This window comes from Nuphar pumila, chromosome 14, assembly GCF_984573655.1.
Source record: "Nuphar pumila chromosome 14, dmNupPumi1.hap1.1, whole genome shotgun sequence".
NCBI classification, from domain to species: domain Eukaryota; kingdom Viridiplantae; phylum Streptophyta; class Magnoliopsida; order Nymphaeales; family Nymphaeaceae; genus Nuphar; species Nuphar pumila.
Genome location: NC_143262.1, coordinates 87,979,376 through 88,005,177, shown reverse-complemented (window position 1 = coordinate 88,005,177; position 25,802 = coordinate 87,979,376). Strand labels below are relative to the sequence as shown.

The 25,802-nt window shown below is 40.6% G+C and overlaps 1 protein-coding gene and 1 non-coding gene across 2 annotated transcripts in view; both read left to right on the top strand.

The window, feature by feature from the left end:
• The window catches only part of ATSAC1 (Phosphoinositide phosphatase family protein), a 39,433-nt gene extending 17,254 nt beyond the window's left edge, over positions 1 to 22,179 (top strand). The window contains exons 5-16 of the mRNA XM_089988089.1: positions 5,444 to 5,520; positions 6,683 to 6,870; positions 6,990 to 7,087; positions 8,645 to 8,778; positions 8,866 to 8,997; positions 15,532 to 15,892; positions 15,977 to 16,098; positions 16,294 to 16,404; positions 16,583 to 16,789; positions 19,264 to 19,452; positions 20,459 to 20,570; positions 21,820 to 22,179. Coding sequence (XP_089844215.1) covers positions 5,444 to 5,520; positions 6,683 to 6,870; positions 6,990 to 7,087; positions 8,645 to 8,778; positions 8,866 to 8,997; positions 15,532 to 15,892; positions 15,977 to 16,098; positions 16,294 to 16,404; positions 16,583 to 16,789; positions 19,264 to 19,452; positions 20,459 to 20,570; positions 21,820 to 22,065 — 1,977 coding nt within the window. The 3' untranslated portion in view covers positions 22,066 to 22,179. The remainder of the gene's footprint in view (positions 1 to 5,443; positions 5,521 to 6,682; positions 6,871 to 6,989; positions 7,088 to 8,644; positions 8,779 to 8,865; positions 8,998 to 15,531; positions 15,893 to 15,976; positions 16,099 to 16,293; positions 16,405 to 16,582; positions 16,790 to 19,263; positions 19,453 to 20,458; positions 20,571 to 21,819) is intronic.
• A 2,867-nt stretch (positions 22,180 to 25,046) lies between these two features.
• On the top strand, positions 25,047 to 25,128 carry TRNAS-GCU (transfer RNA serine (anticodon GCU)). Its single transcript has one exon. It is a non-coding gene; the product is annotated as a tRNA-Ser (tRNA).
• Positions 25,129 to 25,802: the final 674 nt, after the last annotated feature.

Below are 25,802 nucleotides of genomic sequence, written 5' to 3'. Positions count from 1 at the left end.
CAAGGATCCGATTTACTACTTCCGTTTGTCCATCCATTTTGGGGTGATTAGAAGTGCTAAACCGGAGTTGAGTCCCGTTTCTTTGAAAATATTCTTCCCATAATTGATTTAGGAAGAGCGAGTCTCGATCGCTCATCCGTACTTGATTGTAGTCGGACCTTAAATCTAACTTTGTGAAGTACATAGTGTTGTGGAGCTCATCAAGTAGCTCTTCTATGACGGGAATGGGAAACTTATCTTTCACACTAATATCATTCAAGGCTCGATAGTCCACACAAAATCGCCATCCACCATCTTTTTCTTCACCAAGAGAACCGAGGAGGAATAAGGGCTTGTGCTAGGTCGAATGATTTTCTGATCTACCATCTCTTGCACAAGTCTCTCTATTTTCTTCTTTTGGGAATGGACATACCGTAAGGCCTCACCGATACGGGTCCACTCCCTATCTTCAATGGAATACGATGATCTTGGGTCCTGGTGCGGGGTATACCGCGTGGCTCTTCAAACACATCCACAAATTGTTGCAACACTTTTGCCAATTCCAGCGAAACCGTATGAGAGGAGGACTTCCCCTCGCTTGTATATATGGCTTGGGCCGTGAGGAGTTAGGCCATGTGGCTGCCCCGTAGTAGCTTAAGTGTTCCTGTGGACTCAATGGCGGTGGCCGTGGGGGCCTTGACGCCTGCGAGCTTGACCTTTTTTCCCTCATTTTGGAATTTCATCTTCATGGAGGAGGAGAAATCCCAAGTAACTTGCCCAAGGCCCTTCAACCATTGCATTCCCAATACCACGTCCGCCCCTTTCATTGGGATCACGTAGATGTCTACAACAAAATCACTCTCTTGAAGCCGTAGGGGTACGACGGAGCATACTTCTCTACATTTGAGGTGAGAGCCGTCCCCCACCATTACATCAAATGTTGGGTGTTCTTTGAACTTGCAACCTAAAGATAACACGAGACTCTCACGAATGAAATTGTGAGTGCTCCCGGTGTCTATCAAGACATCCACTTCTTGGGTGCATGTCTTCCCACGTATTCTCATGGATTGTGGGCTAGGCGCACCCGAGAGAGCATTGTAAGAGATCCCATGCGTGGGATCCTCACCACTCTCGTTCTCTTCTCCACCTTTCGATTCGATGGAGATTCTCTCTTCTTCCTCACTCTCTTCTCTCACTTGGTACATGTAAATTTTTTTACATTGATGATGTTTTGACCACGTTTCTTTACAATTAAAGCAAAGACCTTTTTTGATTCGTTCCTCCCTTTGAGCTCGTGATATGAATTCCACCTTTGGCGTGGAGGGTGAGGACCCTTTGGCAAACCGTGGGTTGGGTTTGCTCGTCTTACCCTTCACGTGCGAGTCGGCTAGGCGGTGTGGCTTCTTCAAAGCCCACAACCATTTTTGCTTTTCGTCATGCAAACGGGCTACCTTGTAAGCCTCTTTGGGATTCCGTATGTTGGCGGCCAACACTTCAATTCTTAATTCTTCATGGAGCCTGCCCGTGTAGGAGCCCAACAATGTTTCACGGTCCATGTGCGGGATCAATGTGCAAAGTTCTTCAAATTCATTTTGGTATTCCTCAAGGCTACCTTTTTGCCTCAAATTTTTCAAGTCCACATGGTAGTTGACTAGGGTCGTAGGTCAAAAGCGTTCTATGACCCCGGTCATGAACTGCTTCCATGTGGGCTTTCCCCACACGGTAACCACCTATTGATACCATTTAAGCGCGCTGCCCTCAAGGTGGGCCACGACCGCATCAACTTTGGCGTCTTGTGGTATGCCGTGGCAAGTGAAGAAATAGGCTGCCTTGTAAAGCCAATCACGAACATTTTCTTCAAAAAATGAGGACATTTCGAATCTCACCTTGCGGCTATGCCTCGATTCATAGCCGTAGAAGTTTCCACCATGCGCGTGCCTTGGCGGGTCGCCGAGGAGAGATTCGGCTGCGTCATCCATGCGGCCGGACATGCTGGCTTGGTCGGTTGCGCCCAAGCTTGCTGCATCGTTGGTACGCTGCAGGTTGGTGCCGCCATAACCCGCGCCTTGCCCGGTACGTAGGGAGGTGCCCAACGCCTCTATGCACTCTGTCAAGGTGGCCAACGTGCGCCGGATGTGCAGGAAATTCTCAGCATTGTCCTGCCGATCCCTCTCCAATTCCACCTGCGTTTGCTCGGCCAATGCACGAGCTCGTTCGCCGTGGCAAAGGGAGTCTTCTGTGCGTTCATGCTCCTGCGAGGACTCTGGAATGTCCATGAGCGGAGGTTCACTTTGATACCAAGATGATAGCACCTGCTAGTTGGGAGCTTCCCAATTTTCGTCCAGATGTCCCTCAGAGAGGAGGGAGGGCGACACACTCGGATGCACCGGCTCTAAGCCGAACTGGTGTAGTTGCAGTACCGGGCGCACCTCCGAGCCCCGACCCTTGGGTACTTGGGGAAAACCCCTTCCTCGCCCTATGACTGCAGAAGGACCTGTGCACAACGAGGATGACGGCGGTAAGAGGGAGGCTGCCACACCTTGAATTACCGAAGAGCGGGTTTTGGGAGAGACGCGCGCTATGTTGTCAAAGGCGCGCCTAGGCGCTGGGCGCCACCCAGCTCAACTAGGCAAGCTACCTAGTCGGTTCAGTATATATATACTGTTAGTTTATATATTGTTTATACATATATATTGAACCATATATGCATATATATATATATACTCAACAATATATATATATATATATAACAATTATATATTTTATATATGTATTGTTTATATACTGAACAGTTTATACATACTGTTATATATGTATTGTTTATAAATATACACAATATATATATATATATATATATATTGTGTATGTTTTGTTTATCTACTTTATTGATTAATAATTGTTTGTTTTGAAATGTTTAATTAGAACAATGGAAGATGCAAACCCAAGTAATATTAATTGTTTGTTCGATGTTTAATGCCATTCACTCTTATGTTTTGTTAATATTAATTGTTATGCTTCATACATGCTTTATTTATCTCAATATTGTGTAGTTTATCTTTTTCTACATTGTTTGTTCTTAATTTTTTTTGCCTGCTTAGGCCCCGCCTAGGCATTTTCGAAGGTCCACCGACTAGCCCCGCCTAGCGCTTTTGACAACATAGCACACGCGCCTCGCGCGTCGGGGGCATTGATTTGCGAGGTCCTGCCTTGGTAAGGGAGGCTTTCCGACCGGGTGATGGAAGATGCTGGCGGTCTACCTCTTGCGTGGCGAATGACGAAGCTGGGGAGGTTCTCCGCCCGGGGGCCCGGGGCATGCGCGGAGGGGCGAGGTGAGGGCGTCTGCACCGGCGCTAGGGAGTTTCTCTGCGCAGCACGCTCCGTGCGCACAAGAGAACGCCTTTAGTGCGGAGGTGGGGGCGACGCACGGCGTCGGGCCTACGCGATGGCCCGCGGAGGGACGAAGGTGCTGCGGGGGCTGGCAGGTACACGTTGCCGTGGCTTGCCACTCCCGGAGCTGAAGCTGAAGTGAATCCGGGGTCGAGAGCCACGCGACTACCTGCCAGCCAAGGGAAGAACCACATCCCTGGCTACTCACGAGGCGAGTCCTGCCCAGGGCTTGCGCCTTCTGGGGCTGAAGGGAGAAGGGAACCCACACAGGGGATTTCTATTCCAAATTTCGATGCCCTCAGGCCTGTTACAAAATGGCTATATAGCCTACAGGAGAAGGGCCCCTTCTGTGAAGGGCGCTGTTACAAAAGAGGCTGAGCACCCCGTCGGTGTGCTCAGTCGAACTGATCCCCCCTGCAGCCTCTGCAGGGGGTCTGAACACAGGCGCCCAAGTCTGGGCTCCTGGCTTGCCAAAATCGGCCCCCTGCCGCAGGCCTGCCTTGCCTTTTCTGATAGAGAAGCCTGCACACGCAACCCGTCAGACTGCAGTGTCTTCCGGGGTCTTCTAGCCGTTGGCATTCAGCGCCAACGCATGGGCGTTGGCGTGATCCTCCGCGTGGGCGCGTATCAAGTTTATAGATCACCGCATGCCATGATATTCACAGTTTACTTGATAATGTATAGTGTACTAGGATCCATAGGATATTGGCAACATGTGGCCTCATTATGCTTTATGTCACACAGATGCAAACACGAGCCTTGACTTGTTATGAGTTCACCATTGTTTTGCAAAATAGGACATGAGACATTTTTTATTACTTTATTTTTATTTTTTATATTTTAATATATAAATATATATTTATTATTGAAAATATTACTAAAACCATTAACATTATTAAAAAAATAAAATATTGTCCATATGTGTCGGGTGTCCACGTGTCGTGCTGTGTCCCTAGACATTGAGCCAATAAATGGACATGTCCCTGTGACGTAGATTATACCTTGTTATGGTTCTGGTGGTTTTGTTTGATAATGATACTAGATGATGTAAATATAATAGCATCTTTTCAATTGAAATGGTGCCTGAATTCTGTTTTGCTGCTGTTTTCGGGTTGGCATTTGCTATTATTGGACTTGAAGCATATCCTATGCTTGTATCTGGGTTCATGGAAATTGATGACACATCCATAATGTAGTTATGGTGGATTCATGGCAGCCCATCTGGTATCCAAGCAAAAATAGTTTATACTAATTCAGAGGGTCTTTAGATCATTTGTTCATGATCACGTGAGAAATCAAGAATTTTTCTCTAACACCGGTTGCTGTGTAGTGGGTAATTCTGTTTATAGAGACATTTTTTTGAATATCAAAATAAAGAAAGTACCACAAGTATCTTCAAGAAGAAATGTTGCTAGGTTGGTCAATATTCAAACCAAAGTCTGAGTCTGTGAGAACTTTATGATGTGGCATTCCCAAAAGAAGGCAGTATCATATTGAATATAGAAATACATTTCAAATTGGAGTCCTAAAGGAAATGTGTCATAGCTTTATTATTTTTCATAATTAACCAGTTGGAAAAAGACATTTGATAACAAAAGAAATGTCATTATTATTTGCACAAGTTACACAATAGACTGGAATGTTCCTGTCTATCTTTGATCATGCAGTTGCAAACCAAAACCCTGAATTCCCATACCGTCTTTCTCTCATATCCTAGCTCTCTTTTTTATTACTGACGACTTGCATCTGTGTGTGTGTGTGTGTGTGTGTGTGTGCCTCGCCCTATTGACTAGTAGGAAGAAGGAGAAAAGATGGGAGATGGAGAGATATGAAAGATCTTCGCTGCCAAACGAGAGGGGGTGGATGGGGGGGTTAGGAGTTTTGGCTTTTCCTATTTTTTCTATTCTAGTGTTTGTGGCTGTCTAATAAAAATAGATCAGACATTCAGGGTCCATCTCTCTCTCTCTCTCTCTCTCTCTATACGTACACGTAACACAAAGCTCATCTCATGTTTATGCTTTCTGTCGTGTCACTGCACAACGCTTTGCAATTTCAGAAATGGTGATTATGGTGGCAGGTCAGGCTGTCAATATTTGGTAGGGAGTTTAGTGTGTGTCTCATCTCTCGGCGCTCCCGGCATTTTGCAGGAACAAGGTATCCTTCAACTCAAATATTTTGATGTAGCAGATAATGCACTCATATTGTCTGCTTGTAGAAGGTATATTCCTGCATGAGCATTTTCAGTGGATTTGAAAGTCATTAATTGCCTTCTAGTTATAGATGGAAGAAATTATAAAATGCAGGAGTTATTTTCTAAATAACTTGATGATCATGAATCATGAAATGTTATCTAGTCCTTTGACTAAACATTTATGGAAACAGTATGACTCTTGATTTTATTCTTCTTGAGACAAGTTTGCAGCTGGTGATATGATTTCCTATCATAAGGTTGCTATCCTTTTAGGAATGCTTGTATGAAACTCAGTTTCGTCCCTTATTCTCTACAATTTCTCAAAATTGCTGGTTCCATTGAATTTCAAAATCTCCAAAATAGAAACGGATTTGAGAATTGAATGTGCCTGGAAGTTATCATGTTCTCTATTTTTGACAGTGACCTGTGACCTGTGACCTGTGACCCATTGGTACCCTATCATACTGGGGTCCTGGGGCCTGGGCAACCTGTACCCTGTTACCAGCTGCCCTCACGGGTTGACTTCAGAATATAAGCATTTCCATCTAGTTGCATTTGCACTGCCAAAGTGATTGGTGTATGTCTTTGCAAGAACTTAGTGCATTCTATAATGCCAAAGTTTTGTTTCCTAGCTTTTTTTTCCCACCAAGTATTTGTTTCATTTGAAGATCTTAAAATAAAAACATATTCAGGGATATTTTTTCAATCATTTGCCCTGAACCTTCAAGGGATCAAGGATCCATCTCTGGATGTTATTCCACCCTTGCAATCTATCCCAACTGAACATGCTCACTGATGCTGCCTCCCTTTAATACTATAAGTCAAGCAACTATATTGAAAGAATACATATGCTACTGTCTTATGTTGCATCCTCATCAAGATCTAGTGGTGGGTAACCATTTATTAGTGACCATGGTCGGTGACTTTGACATCTTCATCTTAAGGTATGTTCTTGAATCATGTGAAGCCCGATCAGGTTAACAAAACTTTGTCGTTCTTCCCACGGTTAATGACCCATAGTCTTGGGCATGTTTTGAGTGATATCATGTTTCAATATTTCCAGTATCAGGGGTTAATTTTTTGTGGGCGAATCTTGGGGTTAAATTTCTTGCAATGGTTTGACAGATACTTGAAAAGGGGAGTTAATGACAGGGGTCGTGTGGCAAATGATGTTGAAACTGAACAAATAGTCCTTGACGAGGAAGCTGGGTCTTTCAGGGGAAAAATGAGTTCGGTGGTTCAGATGCGTGGTTCTATTCCTCTTTTCTGGTCACAAGAGGCTTCCAGGTTCAGTCCAAAGCCTGACATAATTTGTAAGCTAAACAATTCTAAGCTGCACAATTTTTTCCTTGATTTTGGGAACATTGTTAGATTGCACTGATATCATTTTTTGAGTTTCTCTTGAACTGTCTGGTTTCTCTCTTGGCTGTAGTGCAGCGATATGATCCAACATACGAGTCAACCAAGTTGCATTTTGAAGACCTCGCAAATAGATATGGAAATCCAATCATTGTGCTCAACTTAATTAAGGTGGGTTGCTAAATATTGTGCTCAAGAAGATGTCATAAAGAGCTCTTTCATGCTTTTTATTTAGTTTCCTGTTTCATGGCATTCCTTGTACTTAAAATAAGTGGTTCCTGTGATCTATTGTTTTAGCAAGTAAAATGATGTGTTCTTTTGAAAATCCATGTGCAAGGTTTTTGATCTGCTTCACTCAGCTTGTCTAACATACAACAACAACAACAACAACTACGCCTTCATCCCAAAACAATTGGGGTCAGCGATATGAACCAAAAAGAAATTCATTTTGGGTCTTCCACATGAATCCTTTTCCTCCAATCATTTCTATCCAACGCCATGTCCTCGGTGAGGTTCAAAGCATTCATATCCTTTCCTATCATCTCCATCCAAGTCTTCCTAGGCCTACCCCGACCTCTTTTAACTAATATATTTTCCCATTTCTCCAACCTTCTAACTGGAGCATCATTAGGCCTTCGCCGAATATGTCCAAACCACCGTAAACGATTCTCTCGCATCTTATTTTCAATGGGTGCAACACCTACCTTCTTACGTATCTCTTCGTTCCGAATCTTATCTTTTATTGTATTTCCACACATCCATCTAAGCATCCGCATCTCAGCTACACTCATTTTTTGAATATGATGTCTCTTGGCAGCCCAACATTCCGTACCATATAGTAAAGCGGGTCTAATAGTCGTCCTATAAAACTTTCCCTTCAACCGCAATGGCATTCTACGATCGCACAGCACTCCAGTAGCACTTTTCCATTTCATCCACCCAACCTTTATCCTATGATTTACATCTCCATCAATTTCTCCATACTTTTGAATGATGGATCCCAAATATTTGAAATAATCATTCACCGGTATATCTTGCTCACCAAGCTTCACTACACTCCCATCACTACTTCGTTGCTTACTAAACCGACATTCCATATATTCAGTCTTACTCTTACTCAACTTAAAACCTCTAGCTTCCAATGTCTGTCTCCATAATTCTAACTTAGCATTAACCCCAGCTCTAGACTCATCAATCAAAACAATATCATCAGCAAACAACATACACCACGGTACATTTTCTTGAATTGATCTCGTAAGTTCATCCATCACTATCGCAAATAGGAAAGGGCTTAAAGCAGATCCTTGATGTAACCCAACCGTTATCGGAAAATTGGTTGTCACCCCTCCACAAGTGCGGACATTGGTTACTACTCCTTCATACATATCTTTAATTATACTAATGTACTTGAGAGAAACACCTTTCTTCATCATTGTCCACCAGAGAACGTCCCTAGGTACTCTATCGTATGCCTTCTCTAAATCAATAAAAACCATATGCAAATCTTTGTTCATCTCTCTATATCTTTCAATAAGTTGTCTAAGAAGATGTATAGCTTCCATAGTTGATCTTCCAGGCATAAAACCAAATTGATTCTCCGATATCATGACAACCTTCCTCAACCTAGACTCAATCACCCTCTCCCAAAGTTTCATAGTATGACTCATGAGTTTTATACCACGATAGTTTGTGCAATCTTGTCTAACATATGTCTGAAAAAAAAAACAGACAGTTGAGAAAAGGCCCCGAGAAATGATGTTAAGGCGCGAGTTTGCAAGTGCAGTTGGATATCTAAATCAGATCTTTCCAGAAGAAAAGCATCTGAAGTTTATTCACTGGGACTTCCATAAATTTGCCAAAAGGTGTGTGATTTTTCTTTAACTTTCTTGACTGTGAATCATGTCTTCAGAGAGTTGATAAATCTGTCTCTTCTCTTTTGTGTTCAAAAGCAAGTCTGCCAATGTATTGGCAGTTTTAGGTGCTGTAGCAAGTGAAGCACTTGATCTGACTGGATTTTACTACAGTGGGAAGCGTGCTGTAACTAAAAAGAGAGTGAACCAACTTAGTCGGACAAGTACAAGGTTTGTGTTTTTGTTTTCACATCATATCTAAATATTTTTGCACTGCAGACACGTCTGGGCTTTGCAATCTCTTGTAATAATGCAAAGGTTTCCAGTAAAAGTGCATCATTTATGTTCTTCATATGCCATAATATGTTTAAAACTTTAAATAAGTAACTTTGACAGCTGAGCAGTGTGGTGGAGGCTGCTCAAGGCAGTTAAAAGTTGGTTCACCGACTGTCTGGTTTAGAGATGGTTGATGGACTCATTTGTATTGCCCAGGCACTTCTTTTTATTTCCCTTTTCATATAGATTGAAAAAACAAGCAAAGTCAAGCTTTTCACTTTTCCAAATTTAGCATGTGGTGTGCGAAAAGTCTTATAGTTGCTCTTTGGGCGTGACCTCTTGAATTGAAAATTGTAGTGTTGTCTTTGAGAATCCATTCATGTATTTGAAATTGTCTGCATCAGCAATCTTATGGCCATTTCTGCCACGGAAGTCAAGCATGTGGCGTGCAGACAGTCTTACGGTTGTCTTTTGGGCTTTGACCTTTTGAGTTCCCGGAATTGAATTGTTGTCTTTTGAGCACAATTCATTTACATATTCAACATTTTCTGCATCAGCTCTGTCATGGACATTTCTGCAGAATCTCTAGTCTTCCAGATTAAAAACTCTAGTAATGGTTGAAAGTCCAACCAAGGCATCTTTTCTTTCTTCATTTTAATGGTTGCAATTTGTTTATCTTTTCCATATTTTTGTGCAGTCACCTTTGTGCATTTGCAGGTTGGTTGCATTTTAGTCAGGGACTTTCTGTATATCTTTTAGAGTTATGTGAATGTTAAATTATGTAATCAAACTTGTAATTTCGTATATATATTATATATATATAAGGTAATACATATACATATATATAATATATGTATATGTATTTACCAATTATATATATAAAATATATATAGTCATAGTAAGGGTAGTTTAGGAATTTTACACATATTCTTTTTCGAGAATATGTTTTTTGTATTTTCCTTTTTTCTTTTTTCTTTATTTATTTTTGCTTTTGCATTTAATGCATTGTACATGCATTGAGAGGGGCCCAACCCACTAGTCGTTGGACCGTTCCAACGGTCACATTTGTGACCGTTGGAGGGGCTCCAACGACTAGGTGGAGCCCCTCCCAAGGCCTCCTCCAAAGCCCTATATATATGGGCAGCTCCTCTTGTATTTCCTCAAGTGATTTGGGATTATAGCCCAACCTCTTTAGTTGTTTATGAATCTTATGAGTGCAATTGCACATTTGTGATTCGGTGTGTTGTGCTTGTTGTGCACACGTGTTCTTGAGTGTGTATGTTCACACATTTATTTTCAAGGTTATTGTGTTATCAACTAAAGTATCTTGTTGAAGATACTTTTACATGGTATCAAAGCCTCGTTGAAGAAGAAGAATTGCGACTCGCCTTCTTTTGCATTCCTCGGGAAGCGTGCCTTCAAGTTTTTTGAAATCAAAGAGGATCATCTTCTTCGAGCAATATTTTAGGAGCTTCTTTTGTCAAGAAAGACGCAAAAAGTAATTAAGGTACATACTATCTCTTGCATTCTTTCCTCTCTAATGGGCGAAAAAGACTCCCATTTCTCTCTTGAGTTTAAGCTTAATGGCTCAAACTATCATGTTTGGGCCGGTAATATGGAAGCCCATATTAAAGGAAATGGGCTTTGGGGTTACGTTTATGGATCCATACCGGAACCGGAACCCAAAATTACCATTGTTGAAGGAGGGGATATTAAGATCCTTGAAGGGGATGAAAGACAAAAGGCCCTTGAAGAGTATTCTAAGAAACATGATGATTGGGAAATGAAGAACTTCAAGATCTTATCTTGGATTTTCTCATCCGTTGAGACCAAGATAAATGCCAACATCATCAAATTTAAAAGGGCTTCCGAAGCTTGGGTATATCTTGAGAAAATGTACACCTCAAGAGATCTATCCCACAAGTACTTTCTCCAAAAGAGGGCTTTGACTCTCCAACAAAATGACATGACCATTCGGGAGTACTTTGCCGAATTATCCTCTATTTGGGACGAGCTCGCAATCCTTGAACCTAAATGGAGTGGTGAGGCAATCGAATTAAGGCACAAACAACTTGAAGAAGACCGGTTCTTCAAATTTTTAAATGGCCTTAGACCCGAATTTGAACAAGTTCGGTCCTCTCTTCTCTCCGCCTTCACATCCCCCTCATTCGAAGATGTTATCACCAAGCTAAGTGGTGAAGAAACCCGTATGGGGATTGGCAAAAATAATCCTAGCATTCTTGTTACTTCCTCTACTCAAGAAGATGGTGAAATAGCTAATGCCGTGTCAAGACCGGGAAATAACATGAGGACCTATAGACCTCCTCATTTCAAGAATCAAGGTCAAGGAGGAAATGATCGGTATGGCAAAAGAGACTATAGCAAAGTAACTTGCTATCATTGTAAAGAACCCGGACATATCAAACCCTTGTGTCCTAAATGGAAGAAATTGATTGCAATGGCTATGGCATCTCAAGTTGAAGAACGACCCTCTTTATCAAGTGCGTCTCTTTCTCTTCAACAAATCGTGGAAGCCCTACAACCTCTTCTCAAGGGAGGTACTTCCGGAGCCGCTATGTCATCCTCTTCCCCCGGTAAGACATCTTGGCTTTTAGATTCCGGGGCATCCTTTCACATGACCCCTAGTTATTGCACTCTTTCAAATTTTTCTAAAAATGCTTTTCCATCCTTTGTATCAACCGCGGACGGTACATCTCTTGAGATTAAAGGAATAGGTAATTTTGAAAAACAAGACTTCTTTGTTCCAAAAATTCGTTTTATCCCAAACCTTAACCTAAATCTTCTTTCCGTTTCCCAACTCTCGGACCATGGTTGCGATATAAAATTTTCTTCTAATAAATGTTGGATACAGGATCGCCAGTCTGGGAGATTGATTGGGGAAGGCTCTAGAAGAGGAGACCTCTACTACGTAGATTTTCTTCAAGTTCCCAAGAGTCAATTTTGCAACGTCGTCCAAAACAAAGACATTCATGTATGGCATAAGAGATTGGGTCATCCCAATATTGTTAAAATCTCGTATTTGCCTTTTGTTAAACATCTTTGTAAAAGTGACTTTTTGTGTAATGAATGCATTCTTGGGAAAATGAAATGTTTGCCTTTTCCTCAAAGATCCATGTTTACGACAAAACCATTTGAAATTGTCCATTCCGATGTATGGGGACCGGCTCCGGTAATGTCAAAAGGAGGTTTTTCATATTATGTGATCTTTGTGGATGACTATACTAGGTTTTGTTGGATCTATTTCCTTAAACATAAACATGAAGTTTTTTCAACCTTAAAAAGTTTTCACATGATGATTTCAAATCAATTCAATGGATGTTTAAAAATCTTTAGGTCTGACTCTGGAGGAGAATACCTTTCAAATGAATTTAAGAGTTATCTTGAAAATTTTGGAATTCTTCACCAAAAATCATGTCCGAAAACCCCTCAACAAAATGGGTTAGCCGAACGAAAGCACAGGCACATCATTGAAACAACTAGGACTTTGCTCATTTCTCAAAACATTCCAAAAAATCTTTGGGCTGAGGCAGCCCTTACCTCTGTCTATCTCATAAACCGACTTCCATCGAAAAATTTAAACAAAATTTCTCCCTTTGAAAAACTGTATGATAAGGAACCTGATTATAGCAGGTTAAGGGTCTTTGGGTGTAAGTGTTTTGTTCTTACTGATAAGAATGACAAACTTTCTCCAAAAGCCATTCGTTGTGCCTTTCTTGGCTATTCTGAAACCCAAAAGGGGTTTCGTTGTTATGATATCAAAAGTGATAAATTGTATGTTTCCAGAAACGTGAGTTTTTTGGAAAATGTTAGTGGATTTGAACGTTGTGACCCCCATAATGAAAATATGGATTATTCTTTTTTATTTGATTTATTGAATAAGGACGATGATACTAGTGATAATGAGTCAGATCAAAGTAACACAAATGAACTTGAAACCGAGGAAAACATCTCCTTGTCACATCAACCTATTGAATTACCTAGAGACCCTATCACCTACTCTCATAGAGATCAAAACAACTTTAGGAGTGCTCTTGACAGATATAATGATGCCAGTCCCAGTGCCTCTCAGAATGAAGTGATCCCTCGTAGAACTGAGAGAAGTAGAAGGCGTCCTTCTAGGTTCATTTCCTATGACTCTTTCTCACCAAGATATAGAGCCTGCCTTAGTGCCATCCACTCTTATATAGAACCTAGAAATTTTGAAGAAGCACGTAAATGCCCTGAATGGATTAATGCCATGGACAATGAACTTGAGGCTCTGAGAAGAGCCAAAACCTGGGAATTCCAAAATCTTCCTAAAGGCAAGAAAACAATAGGGTGCAGATGGGTTTTTAAAGTAAAAACTAAAAGTGATGGATCCCTTGAAAGGTATAAAGCTCGCTTGGTTGCAAAAGGATATAGTCAAGAATATGGTATTGACTATGAAGAAACTTTTGCTCCTGTAGCTCGTATGGTCACTGTTCGATGTCTTATAACCGTTGCCTCTATCAACAAATGAAACATCTATCAAATGGATGTGAAAAATGCCTTTTTAAATGACGATTTAAGCGAAGAAGTCTACATGGATGCTCCTCCTGGAATGAAGACTCCTAAGGGAAAGGTGTTTCGTCTTCAGAAAGCACTCTATGGCCTAAAACAAGCTCCCAAGGCTTGGTATGATAGATTTAACTCTGTTATGATTGAGAATGGTTTTTCCTCTTGTTTTACTGACACTGCTCTATTTGTTAGAAAATCCAATGCAGGGATTGTAATTTTACTTCTGTATGTTGATGACATGCTCATCACTGGGATTGATTCTAACGGGGTTAAAAGTATAAAATCTATCTTAAAAGATAAATTTGAAATGTCTGACTTGGGTTTTTTAACTTATTTTTTGGGAATTGACGTGGCATACTCTCTTAGAGGATATTTCTTATCTCAAACTAAGCTTGCTTCTGAGATCATTGACAGGTCAGGTATTACAGATGAGAAGCTGTGTGAAACTCCTGCGGTAGTAGGAGCTAAGATGAAAATTGATGATGGAGTTCCCCTGTTGGATCCTACACCCTACAGACAGCTTGTAGGATCTCTGATGTATCTGAGTATTACCAGACCAGATATATCCCATGCAGTCCATACTGCAAGTCAGTTTCAGCATGCGCCTACATCCGTTCACATGAGTGCCATCTTACGGGTCGTAAGATACATAAAGGGTACTCTAAATAAGGGAGTTTTTCTGTCCTTTTCCTCTGACTTAAAATTGATTGCTTATACTGACTCAGATTGGGGAGGTGACCCAAATAACCGTCACTCCACCACTGGTTTTTGTGTGTTCTTAGGAGACTCACTAATTTCGTGGAGATGCAAGAAGCAACAAAAGGTGTCGCTCTCCTCAACTGAAGCTGAATATCGTGCCATGGCCACTACTACCATGAAGATTGTTTGGATTCACCAACTGGTAGAAGACATGGGGATCAAAATTGAAGGACCCACCAAGCTATGCTGCGACAACAAAAGTGCAATCTACATTGCAAAGAACCACACCTTTCATGAGCGGACTAAACACATCGAAATGGACTGTCACTATGTTCGTGAAGCATATCTCCGAGGAGTTATCGATCTTCCTTATGTCACGTCCGAATATCAGTTGGCAGATTTCTTTACTAAAGCCTTGTGCGCTCCGCGGTTCAACTTCCTTCTTGGCAAACTATCGGTCATCTTGCCCTAAGTTTGAGGGGGGGTGTTAAATTATGTAATCAAACTTGTAATTTCGTATATATATTTTATATATATAAGGTAATACATATACATATATATAATATATGTATATGTATTTACCAATTATATATATAAAATATATATAGTCATAGTAAGGGTAGTTTAGGAATTTTACACATTCTTTTTCGAGAATATGTTTTTTGTATTTTCCTTTTTTCTTTTTTCTTTATTTATTTTTGCTTTTGCATTTAATGCATTGTACATGCATTGGGAGGGGCCCAACCCACTAGTCGTTGGACCCCTCCAACGGTCACATTTGTGACCGTTGGAGGGGCTCCAACGACTAGGTGGAGCCCCTCCCAAGGCCTCCTCCAAAGCCCTATATATATGGGCAGCTCCTCTTGTATTTCCTCAAGGGATTTGGGATTATAGCCCAACCTCTTTAGTTGTTTATGAATCTTATGAGTGCAATTGCACATTTGTGATTCGGTGTGTTGTGCTTGTTGTGCACAAGTGTTCTTGAGTGTGTATGTTCACACATTTATTTTCAAGGTTATTGTGTTATCAACTAAAGTATCTTGTTGAAGATACTTTTACAGTGAATAATGCCTTGAATCTTCTGCATCGTTTCTGAGTTTTGTATCATAATGTTGTTTAACTGTAATATGGCTCTTGAGCTTTGATGCATTCACTGATGGGACCATAAATCTTGACATCTTCTAGTTTCTTGGGGATTGTTAATTTCTTACATAAATTCTTTGTAAATTTCAGAACGAATTCTATTGATCTGCCAAAGATTGGAAATGTGACTGAACATTTGAACTCTATAGTAAACCGAGACAGAGAAAATGAAGCCGATCAACAGCAAAGGAGCAATAAGGATACAGGGTCAGAACCCTTTTTCCAGAATGGTGTGTTGCGTACAAATTGCATTGACTGCTTGGATCGTACAAATGTTGCTCAGTATGCCTATGGATTAGCAGCTTTGGGTCGTCAACTCCATGCATTGGGTTTGGCTGATGTGCCTAAAGTGGATCCAGATAGTACAATTGCTGCTGCACTTATGGATATGTATCAGAGTATGGGTGATGCTCTTGCACTTCAATATGGGGGCTCTGCAGCACATAATACTGTATGTTTACTTTTTTCTTCTTAGTTTGACATTATGATTGTATGGTAAATATCAGCCATTGATTTCATTACATGAATGTTTTAGGTTTTCCCTGAGAGGCAAGGAAAGTGGAAGGCTACAACTCAGTCACGTGAGTTTCTGAAATCAATCAAACGCTACTATAGCAATGCTTACACGGATGGTGAAAAGCAAGATGCAATAAACTTGTATCCTTCCTCCCTTCTCAATTGTTCATGTATTTTCTGTGCCAATAGAATTGATGTAGTTGAGGAAATTAATTCTATAATCTATATTTACTACATGGTTGTATTATGCTTCTATATTGTTTTTCATTCCGTCGATTTTATTATGGAAATTGATACTGTATTTACCTTGTAATTTTTATTCCATGTTGTGATTAGGTTTTTAGGGTACTTCCAACCTCAAGAAGGAAAACCTGCTCTCTGGGAGTTGGACTCGGATTATTATCTTCATGTATCTGGAATTGGTGATGAGCCAGCCCAAGATAACAGGTCCCATTTTCTTCTATAATTGCTAAGTTGAGGTTTCAAAGAGATATTGTTTTTTCTGAAGTTGCTACATGTTGGAACTAATGAATGTTTGGATTGTTCTCAGTCTTTTGTAAGCTAGTGGTTTCCTGTTATTCTCACTATTTTTTTCTTATTTTCTTTTTTCCCCACCATTATGCAGCTTGTCGCTGGATGCTATTTCTGTCATAGGTGCTGGAAATAATCTCTACCCTACTCCAGCTTGTAGAGAAGACTTTTCCAGAATAAAGTTAACTTCTTTTGGCAAACTAATTGAGAAAACCTGCAGTTCAATAAGGAATGTACGCCTTTGCAGTGAACCTGATGTAAAAGTTGCTTCATGCATATCTGGAATGGCTCCTGATGCAGCGTAAGATCCCTTCTTCCCGATGGATACAAATATCTCAAATATTTAAATGAGACGCCTTTTATTTTTATTTTATCATACTGCTACATCTTAAAAATCATTAAATGCTTGCTAACAATAAATATCCTAGGTGACAAATTCCTATAGTTCTGGTCTATTTTCCCAATAAAAGCTCCGATAAGTTATGACTGTAGCTGTAGTTTCCTCCTTACTAACCAAACTAATTGGAATAGCTTCCCAAGTAGTAGACAAAGAACAAATACGTATAAAGTTGATTCAACATTTTTGAGCTATACAAACTAGGGTTAGCATTCACAAGAAGCAAGAGAGAGGGAGATGAGGAACTCGACTTTCATTAAAAGAAAAACGAAAACATTACAACAATAAATATGGGGCTACAACCCTAATGGCACTACAAGACAAAATTCTTTGACTATGCCCCCTATCTTTATGTTACAAAAATACCCCTAAGAATATATTCATTTACATAAGAGAAGGGGTTAGCGCAAATAAATATACATCTATATTATACACTGCATATCATACACAATAATTCCCAACATGAGCAAAGAACACTTCATTTCTGCCCTGCTAGGTGATTTGGAGGCTTGTGATGATTGATCAACCAATGAAATGCAGTAGCCCTTGAAGAGCTATGTATTGCAATAAAATTACAATGTCATCAAAATATCACTGTTATCCATTCATAGTTGCCACCGTTGGCATCATAGGTCAGTGGCGGAGCCAAAAGTTTTTCGTTGGGTGGGCAGACCTCGGGTCTCAGGGACAATGCCAGAAGTTCCCGGCGATGACTCCATCGTAGGTGGGCTTGCCGAAGGTGGGTCTGTCCGAGTCCTCGGCGGAAGGGAGGGCCGCCCTCTTCGAAGATGGGTGGTTGTCGATCTCCATGGCGAGGGGCTGACCACCGTCGTCGGCAGTCGATCTCTTCCGCTTGTTGCTGTTCTGGCCTCCCAGCCCTTCATCTAGACACCGGAAATCGATGGTGCAGGCCATCGGTTTCAGAGAGAGATGGCCGTCTTCTCCTGTTCTATTTCGGCCTTGGCGACAGAGGGAGAGAGACATGTAGAGAGCGAAAGAGAGAGTCTAGGGCTGCATACAGGTCGGACTACAGTCCAGACCCGTGTGAATTTAGGTCTGAATCCGAGCTAGAGGGAATCAATTCATTTACGGGCTAATTAAAGACTCTTTTAAGCTAATGTATGTAAAAATATAAGGTAAAGTAACAGAATTATTGGATAATGTGCAAAAAACTATTACTGATATTATACTGACACTTGTTCGAAATTTTTTTTTTCGGTTTCTAATTTTGGGGTGGGCGACCGCCCACCCATGCCCACCCCTGGCTCCGCCACTGTCATAGGTTAGCAAGGAGAACATGGGAAAGTGCATTATGCATAATTTTTCTTTTCTTTACTAAGTTGGTAAACTATTTATTATGGCAATTATCTGGTTATAAAAATGGTTCTGTTGTTCTTTATTAATTTGTTAGTAATTGGTACAGGTTTGCTTCCTTCAAGAAAGGTCTGGTAGACATTGTGTTGTTTATCAGATACATTAGTGGTCGGGTTGCATAAGTATGTATTTGTCTATTTTATTTATGCTTTTGTTGATTAATTTTCATGCTCTACTGAGGGGTAGTTCTTGTTTGCACTTGAATGTTGGATCTAAGGTTTTAAAGGAGAAGGGCAAGATATCAGGCAAGGTTGATTGTTTTCTTTGAACAAGCGATCTAATAAGTCCATGGTGTCATCATATTTGTTCCTTGTCTTGGTTGCTATCTCTCTATGGTCGGCTATCATTTCTTTGTTGCTTTTCTCCTTGTGAGGGTGGATCCATTGATCTTTGCACCAGAAAAGTTGATATATGTGCTTACTAAATATAAAAATGAGGGCCTGCTGGTAGAGAGGTTGATGATAATGACAACATAGAGGGAGATTTATTCAGTGGCAAAAGGAGTTGAAGATATATCCAGGACAGGAAAACAGTAAACTGACATCGAGAGGTGGATGACGGAGATGGCAAGGTTTCATTGGAAAACGGAATGGGAGATATTTTTGGAAAAGAGTCTGCATCTGGGGGCTTCCAGGTGATGAGGGGAGGGGGATAGACATCAAAATTAAGGTGTATGGGATGCTGCATGCATGAAGAGGTTTTGTGGAAATCTTGGAAGTATGTATCTTTATAGAGTGCTTCAGAATGTTGCATTTAGTAACATGTTTTCCACTTCATCATGTTCTGGATTTTCTTCCTATTTTTGCAATCAACCTCTTAGACCGGCACTAGTTCTCAATTATTGTCCTTGTGTATCTTTTGCTTGCTACTTTGTTTTTTTCCATTGGGTATCTGCTGCTTTCTTTGATATCATACTATTTGACCTTCAGAGACTGGTAATTAGTAGAAAGATGAATATCTAAAAACCGTATCCATGTTCTGAATTATTTACTTTCTATTTGCAGTGAGATTCAGCTTAAGAGTCCCAACTGGTTGTTTGGTCAAAGAAAGTATGAAGACAGCTCCAGTGCCCCAAAATTTGCATCACAAGACAGTGCAAATGCAAAATCACAAGAGGAAATGAGTGTCGATCGTTTCTGTGAATTGAGTTGGCTTTTCTCTGGCGACGTGTGTGAGGAGGACATCTTCCAGAGGTAAAAAAGCTGATGCTATGTTATATCCCTGATAATACGTATATTGTTAGTTCAAAATCTTGGTGAGGCAATTAGAGTTAAGGGACCAAGCAGAATATTTCTATTGATTTGCGTTCTTTAATTGTGATTTGACCAATACATATCAGAGAAGGGACTTCATATGACTTGGACTGATGCTGTCTAGAGTGCCATTAGTCTTGAGTGCATTGCCTTATTTAATTTGCGTGTTAAATGGAATTGCAATTAATGATGGTTTTGTTTCATTAGTGGTTTCTGATTGAATGATCTCATGTCCACCTATACTTGATGTAGCTTAATGATTTCATGCCTGAACGGTTAGTTTTAGAAACTGGCTGTGAGTGTGTTGTTTAGTCCTTGCTTAAGCTTATATGCTCAAGATGTACTTGAAGTTAGAATTTCCTTGAAGTTAAAAAATCCATGCTTCAGAAGTTACTAATATCGAATGGTACTATGAACGATTACTAGTAAATTTGACTTTTCAAGTATCTCTTGTTGCAGGCCCCAAGTGGGGTTGGCATAGAGGGGTGGGGCCTTGGCTACTAGACGGGCAATCAAGGTTCGATTCTCATGGGCGTCGCCCCTCTGTGCAAGCCGACGCCCAGCATAGACCCTGGGGGCGGGGGTTCGAGCCTTGGAGTTTCACGCCGCCGGCACGATAGCCGTAGGTACGGCAGGGCTGAGCCAGCGCAACCAGGTCTTCGTGCTGGGTGTGGTTTCTTCGGGTTATAAATCGAAAAAAAGTATCCCTTGTTGCCATATCGCTCTTAGTACTTTGGTTATCACGGAGAGTTTATTTATGTCAAAGCTAGCTTGAGTTCATAGAGGGAGGCAGTTGGTATCTACCTTCATGGCCAATAACTGCAACTGAATTAGTTTGGTCCTTAGAATTTTCTCTGTATCTTTATGTGGATGCTTCCTTTTATAACTTTATTATATATTTGCTACTATGTACTGGATTGTTAATCTGTATGTCATTTTTTTTAAGGTATCTTGCAATGACTTCTGGCCCTGATGGTGATGGTTTGTGTGGTGGAAACCTTCTGTTTGATCAAGATGAAAGCAGTGAAATCTACATACATTATGCAGAGCTGTGTCAGGTAACTTTCATGCCTTATTTGCAGGATGGGACGTTAGAATCTCAGATATGGAAAACTGTATTTTGTTTTTGCTTGCAAAAAGAGTTTTTTTTAGGATAATCCTGTTAAAATAGGTTTATGGTGTTGATTTTAGGAAAGTTATAGTCATACTTGTTAATGAATATACCAGGAGGAGCAATTAGAGCAAAGTTCAAGAAGATTGACATTAAGGGTTCATACTTTTCTGCCTGAATTGCCTTGTTTGAGTCGAAGAACAAAAATTAAACGACAGAAACAAAAATATGGTTTGTTGTGGGTTCTTACTGACTTGAATATCCCAAGTCTCCATTCAAGTTATCTTGAGTTGGATGAGTTATAATTGTCAGAACTCTCAGTCAGTTCACTTCAAAATTTTCTAGCTGAGTTATAGGCACAAATATCAGTCAAGTTGCCCACAAGGGCTCCACTCATCTGGTAGGGGCGACTTGTGAATGTCACAAGTTCTAAACCCATGGGTGTCATTCCTTGCTGCAAGGTCAAAGCTGGGTGTACTCCCTGGTGGGCAGGGGGGCTCAAGGGTTTTACCAATTGGAGGCCAGCCAATGTGCGGCCAGTGATGTTTTTTTTTTCCTTGGATTATCCAAAAAAAAAAAATCGGTTGAGTTGATAGCCTGCGTTTTTATTAGTGGAAAATTTAAAATAGGTGGGTTTCCTGAGAAAATCTCAGGGGCCTTTTAAAAATAAGATGTTACTAAAAATTGAACATTTGAAGAGAATGAAAAACTGAGTTCTTGGAAAAACATCACAAATATGATTATGTTTTCTTTCCCACTTTTTCAATATATCACAATATCTCGGGTTTTTTTTTTCCAAGAACTCCAAAATGTGCTAAATTCATAACATCAGCCACATCTTTGGCCATGTGATGAAACTACAAGCTAGTAAAGAGCGATATAACGAGAGTCCAGGAGTAATGTGGACTGAATGTGCTTGGCTGGTTATTCCAAGTATTACTGGAGATCTGATTCGTTATTGCTTGCATATTTTAGCTTGCTTTACTGCTTAAACAGAGGCATCTTCTGTCGATCCCATACTCAGGTCGGAGGACCCGGCCTAAGACCTAAGTTGTAGGCTTCATCTAATCTGATAAAACTGTGTCCCCATTGGATTTTTACTTTGATTTCTGTCTTTGGACACAAGCAAAAACAACTGTGTTCTTCTGAGATTCATAAAACATGAACAGAAACTAACATTTGTCGCACACAAGCAGGGCCCTACTCTAGAGCCTTTCCAGGATGAGCCGGAGAAGGAGAAACACTATGCAGAAGTCCTGCTGGTGCCGATAATGGAAGGCACGGATGACTCCATGGCTGAATTGGAGATGGAGGCGGCGCTGAAGGAGTATGAGCAGATAGGAGCAGACCTTGGGATCACTGCCACTTGCAAATCTTCTGCCGAAGATCCGAGCAGATTAACCAGATGGATAATCGGGGAGGTGTCAAGGGGAAAGGTGTAATTTAATCTTCAGTTTTTTCTTCCCTTCTCTTAGTAAAGAGAACATAATATAATCTGTTGTGAATTTTATTGTACAATCCATATTTTGCAGTGGAAAATGTATTTTTTTCCCTCTTGTAATAGTTTTGCTAATTTGTGAAATGAATCTGTTAATGATTGTTATGCAAAACCACAACCGATAAGAAGCATACTACAAGATAAGGGGAATAAGAAAAACAAGAGATACAATATTTACATGGTCCGGCACTCTGGCCTACGTCCATGAGTGGTGTAGCAAAAATCCACTGGCAAGATGTGAGAAAATACAATGACAGATACAGAGCTTTCAAAATCCTAATCCCCAATATACCTGAAAACTCTCCTTTCCCAATTCTCAAAGGAGGGTGGCTATATATATATGACCAAAGCCATAAAACCCTAGCCGGTATAGAAAGAAAAAGTATTAAACTAGATAGATTCATACCCTGGGGTCTGGGCCCTGCACCCTTGAGAGAAGTTTGTGGTTGTCTCCAGACCCAAGTCCACTGCCACCACGACAAACCTTATTGAAAATTCTGATTGTATGATCACCAAAATTTGTTTGAATTGGGTCATGAATGGTAGTGGGCCCAAAATTCAAGACACCCACAACAAGGATGATTCTTGAGCCATTAAGTTAATACAATTGGTAGGATAGTGATTAAGGTCCATGCAGATTCAGTCTCTCTCTCTCTCACACACACACACACACACACACACACACACACACAGAGAGAGAGAGAGAGAGAGAGAGAGAGAACCCCCATTTTTTGAACTTGCTTGATACGAGTTTTTGATGGTATGGATGAACATGTTATTATGGGGTTGTCAGATACTACCTGCCGGATTTTGACTCAGTAGTACTTATTATCCAACTTGGTTCAGCCTACGAGGGCTCTGCACAACTGGCTAGGTGGGTCGCTTAAGGCTTTCAAGTGGAAGAAGGTCCAGAGTTTGATACACGGGGTGCGTGTCCTTTGCCGCAAGGACTAAACCAAATGAAAAAGGAAACTATCCCTGGTGGGTAGGAAGTACTAAGCGGATTTTTGCACGGCAGACACTAGTTTGAATCCATGGTCAACATGTAATGGGATGTTCAAACCATAATGGTGGTTTGTCCATGCTAATTGAAAAGAACTAAAAATATCCGGCTTGATTTGTTTCTGACCCGTATCCAACTCAGATCTGTAGTGTATCTAATCAATAAAAGTGGATTAAATAAGATTTACATACAAGGGATGGATAAAGGGCTTGGATCAAGTGGGAATGGATGTAGAAACAGATAGGGGATGGAACAAGTGGGGTCGACAAAGGCTGGCCTTGGTGGCCCTCTGTTCTGTTCTTTTTGTTCATTTCGTCCAACCATGGACAAGCCATCAAACATACCCTTAGTTATCTATATGTGACATGAACAAAAGTTAGTTGAAGAAGAAATAAAAGATTTTTTTTTCAACAGAGAAATCTGGGGTTAGAAAGACCCCTACCAGTTACACAACCATACCATTGGGATTCAAACTTGCAATGTCCCAACACAAGTTGACGTGCACTAACTGCTCCTGCCAGACAAGTGGAACAAATAGAAGATTTTGGAAACAACTTTTTGAAATGTAGAAGACAGATAAATGAAAATCATGAATTAAAAAATCAGTAACTTTTAATTCTGTTTTTAATTTCAAGGTTGAAAACATGCGAGCAATATACATTCACACGTTGGCATGTGCATAGAGAGGGATTTTTCTCCTTGAAAACCAAGTTGAGAGGGGTGGGGGGGTGGGGGATTTGATCATGGTGCCATTACCAACAAACACCTCTGCAGCTCCATGCCCAAGTTGTTTTGGTCCAATCCGACCCCATGGATGGATTCAGTATGTTCAAAATATTGGGAACCGGCTTTTGGATCATGTTTTTTTAATGAAAACATGATTTCATGACCCGGGAAAGCATCACACATTGGAGGCTGTTGATTTTTGAAACCTTATAGAAACCTACCTACACGATTCAAGAACTGATTCCCACCAAGTAAAACTTGTAGATCACATTTGTAAGGTTAGTTTCATGAAAAACAATAAAAAAATGAAAAAAAAAGGAAAAGAAGAAGAAGTGCTTATACCTCATGTCGCCCCAAGTTCCAATATAAGATCTATTGGATTTGACATCCATACTAGCAGTGCAAATGGATCAGACTAGGTCAGAACCTCCAACCAAAATCCAACACACTATTCGAGAACATGGATATTAAAGCAAGGTCAAAACGTATGCTCAGATCGGGTTGGGCTTACATGATCGGACTTCTTGGATTCGGACCCAGTAAGTACTTTCTGTTGGATCTGCATTCAGATCTGGATCAAATCATACATGTTTGCACCTTTTATCCATACTAGTCCTTTGAAAAGTACTTTTACTATAAACTTCCATGTTCTAAACATTTCCCCTAAGAGGATGAGTTATTTTGCTGGCATTTTAAACAATATGGAAGTTTCATTTGTCCCCAGAGTCATGTTGTGCTGGGTCCCAAAACCTAGCCTGTTTATGTGCAATATTGGGCCAAGCTCCGTTATGCCAGGCGAAAGTTTGAGCCAGTTTTTCGTTGATTAGTGTCTAGTCCAGTTAAGTTCGTCCCGGGATCCAAAACCGGTGTAGAAACTGGTAAATTTGAAGAGCGTGAGGACAGGTGAGAAAGCTGACCATCAGTATCGGAATTGGACCTGTATCGTTTGGCCAACGATTCGGGTGAATCGGTCAAAAAACAATTAAAAAATATTACGTGTCAATCAGGACGTGACACATGTTAAATCTATTAAAAAAATATTTAAATTTAATTTTAGGCTATTTTTACATTTAATAAAAATAGCCGATTGAGGTAAGTGTCGTATAGATTTTCTGGCGATACGATACAAATCGTCCGATACACATCATTACTAAAAACACATAAATAAATTGGTTGCGGTATTGTAGCCATCTGTAGTCGCTTTGGCCGAGTGGTTAAGGCGTGTGCCTGCTAAGTACATGGGGTTTCCCCGCGAGAGTTCGAATCTCTCAGGCGACGATTTCCTTTTGCGTCTTCTTTTTTTGTTTCTTTGAGAAAAAATCCGTTTTTTTTGTTACCATGATTTTTACCTTTTGATCTCATTATCAAGTTATTAGCATCCCCATCTCCAACAAGGATCGTCCACTCGCTAAGCCTAGTCCTGTACCTAACTTGACCCTGGCCAGATCCGATCCATTGATTCTGCACTCATAATCAAAGCAACTTTATATTTTGTCCTAAAATGTCCTAATTGGATTCAAATGCCAGATACAAGCACTACTTGCCGCCCCCCCTGAGGAAATTACATGTTATCATATTTGGATGAGATTTGGATGTGGAAATTCAAACTGGACCTGGGTTTTCGGCTAATTGGTTCAGATCCAAAATGTGTTTATCGAGTCCATGTAAATGGAAAATGGGCAGTCGAATATCCAATCCAAACCCAAATATTTGATTGTCGCGGGAGTCCTTACGAAGCCCACCAATCAAAGGCACCTACACACCCGGTGGGAGTCCTTGTGAGCCTATATCGTTTAGCTTTAGCAACTTTTGGCACAAATGTAGGAGTGAGAACGGGTCCTTTGGAAGGGCCATGCAACTTTTATCAAAGGTGAAGTAATTTTTGACAAAAAAAAGAGAAAATATTGGAGTGACTTGCTATTTAGAGTGCGTGTCATGGGTGACATGAGCTA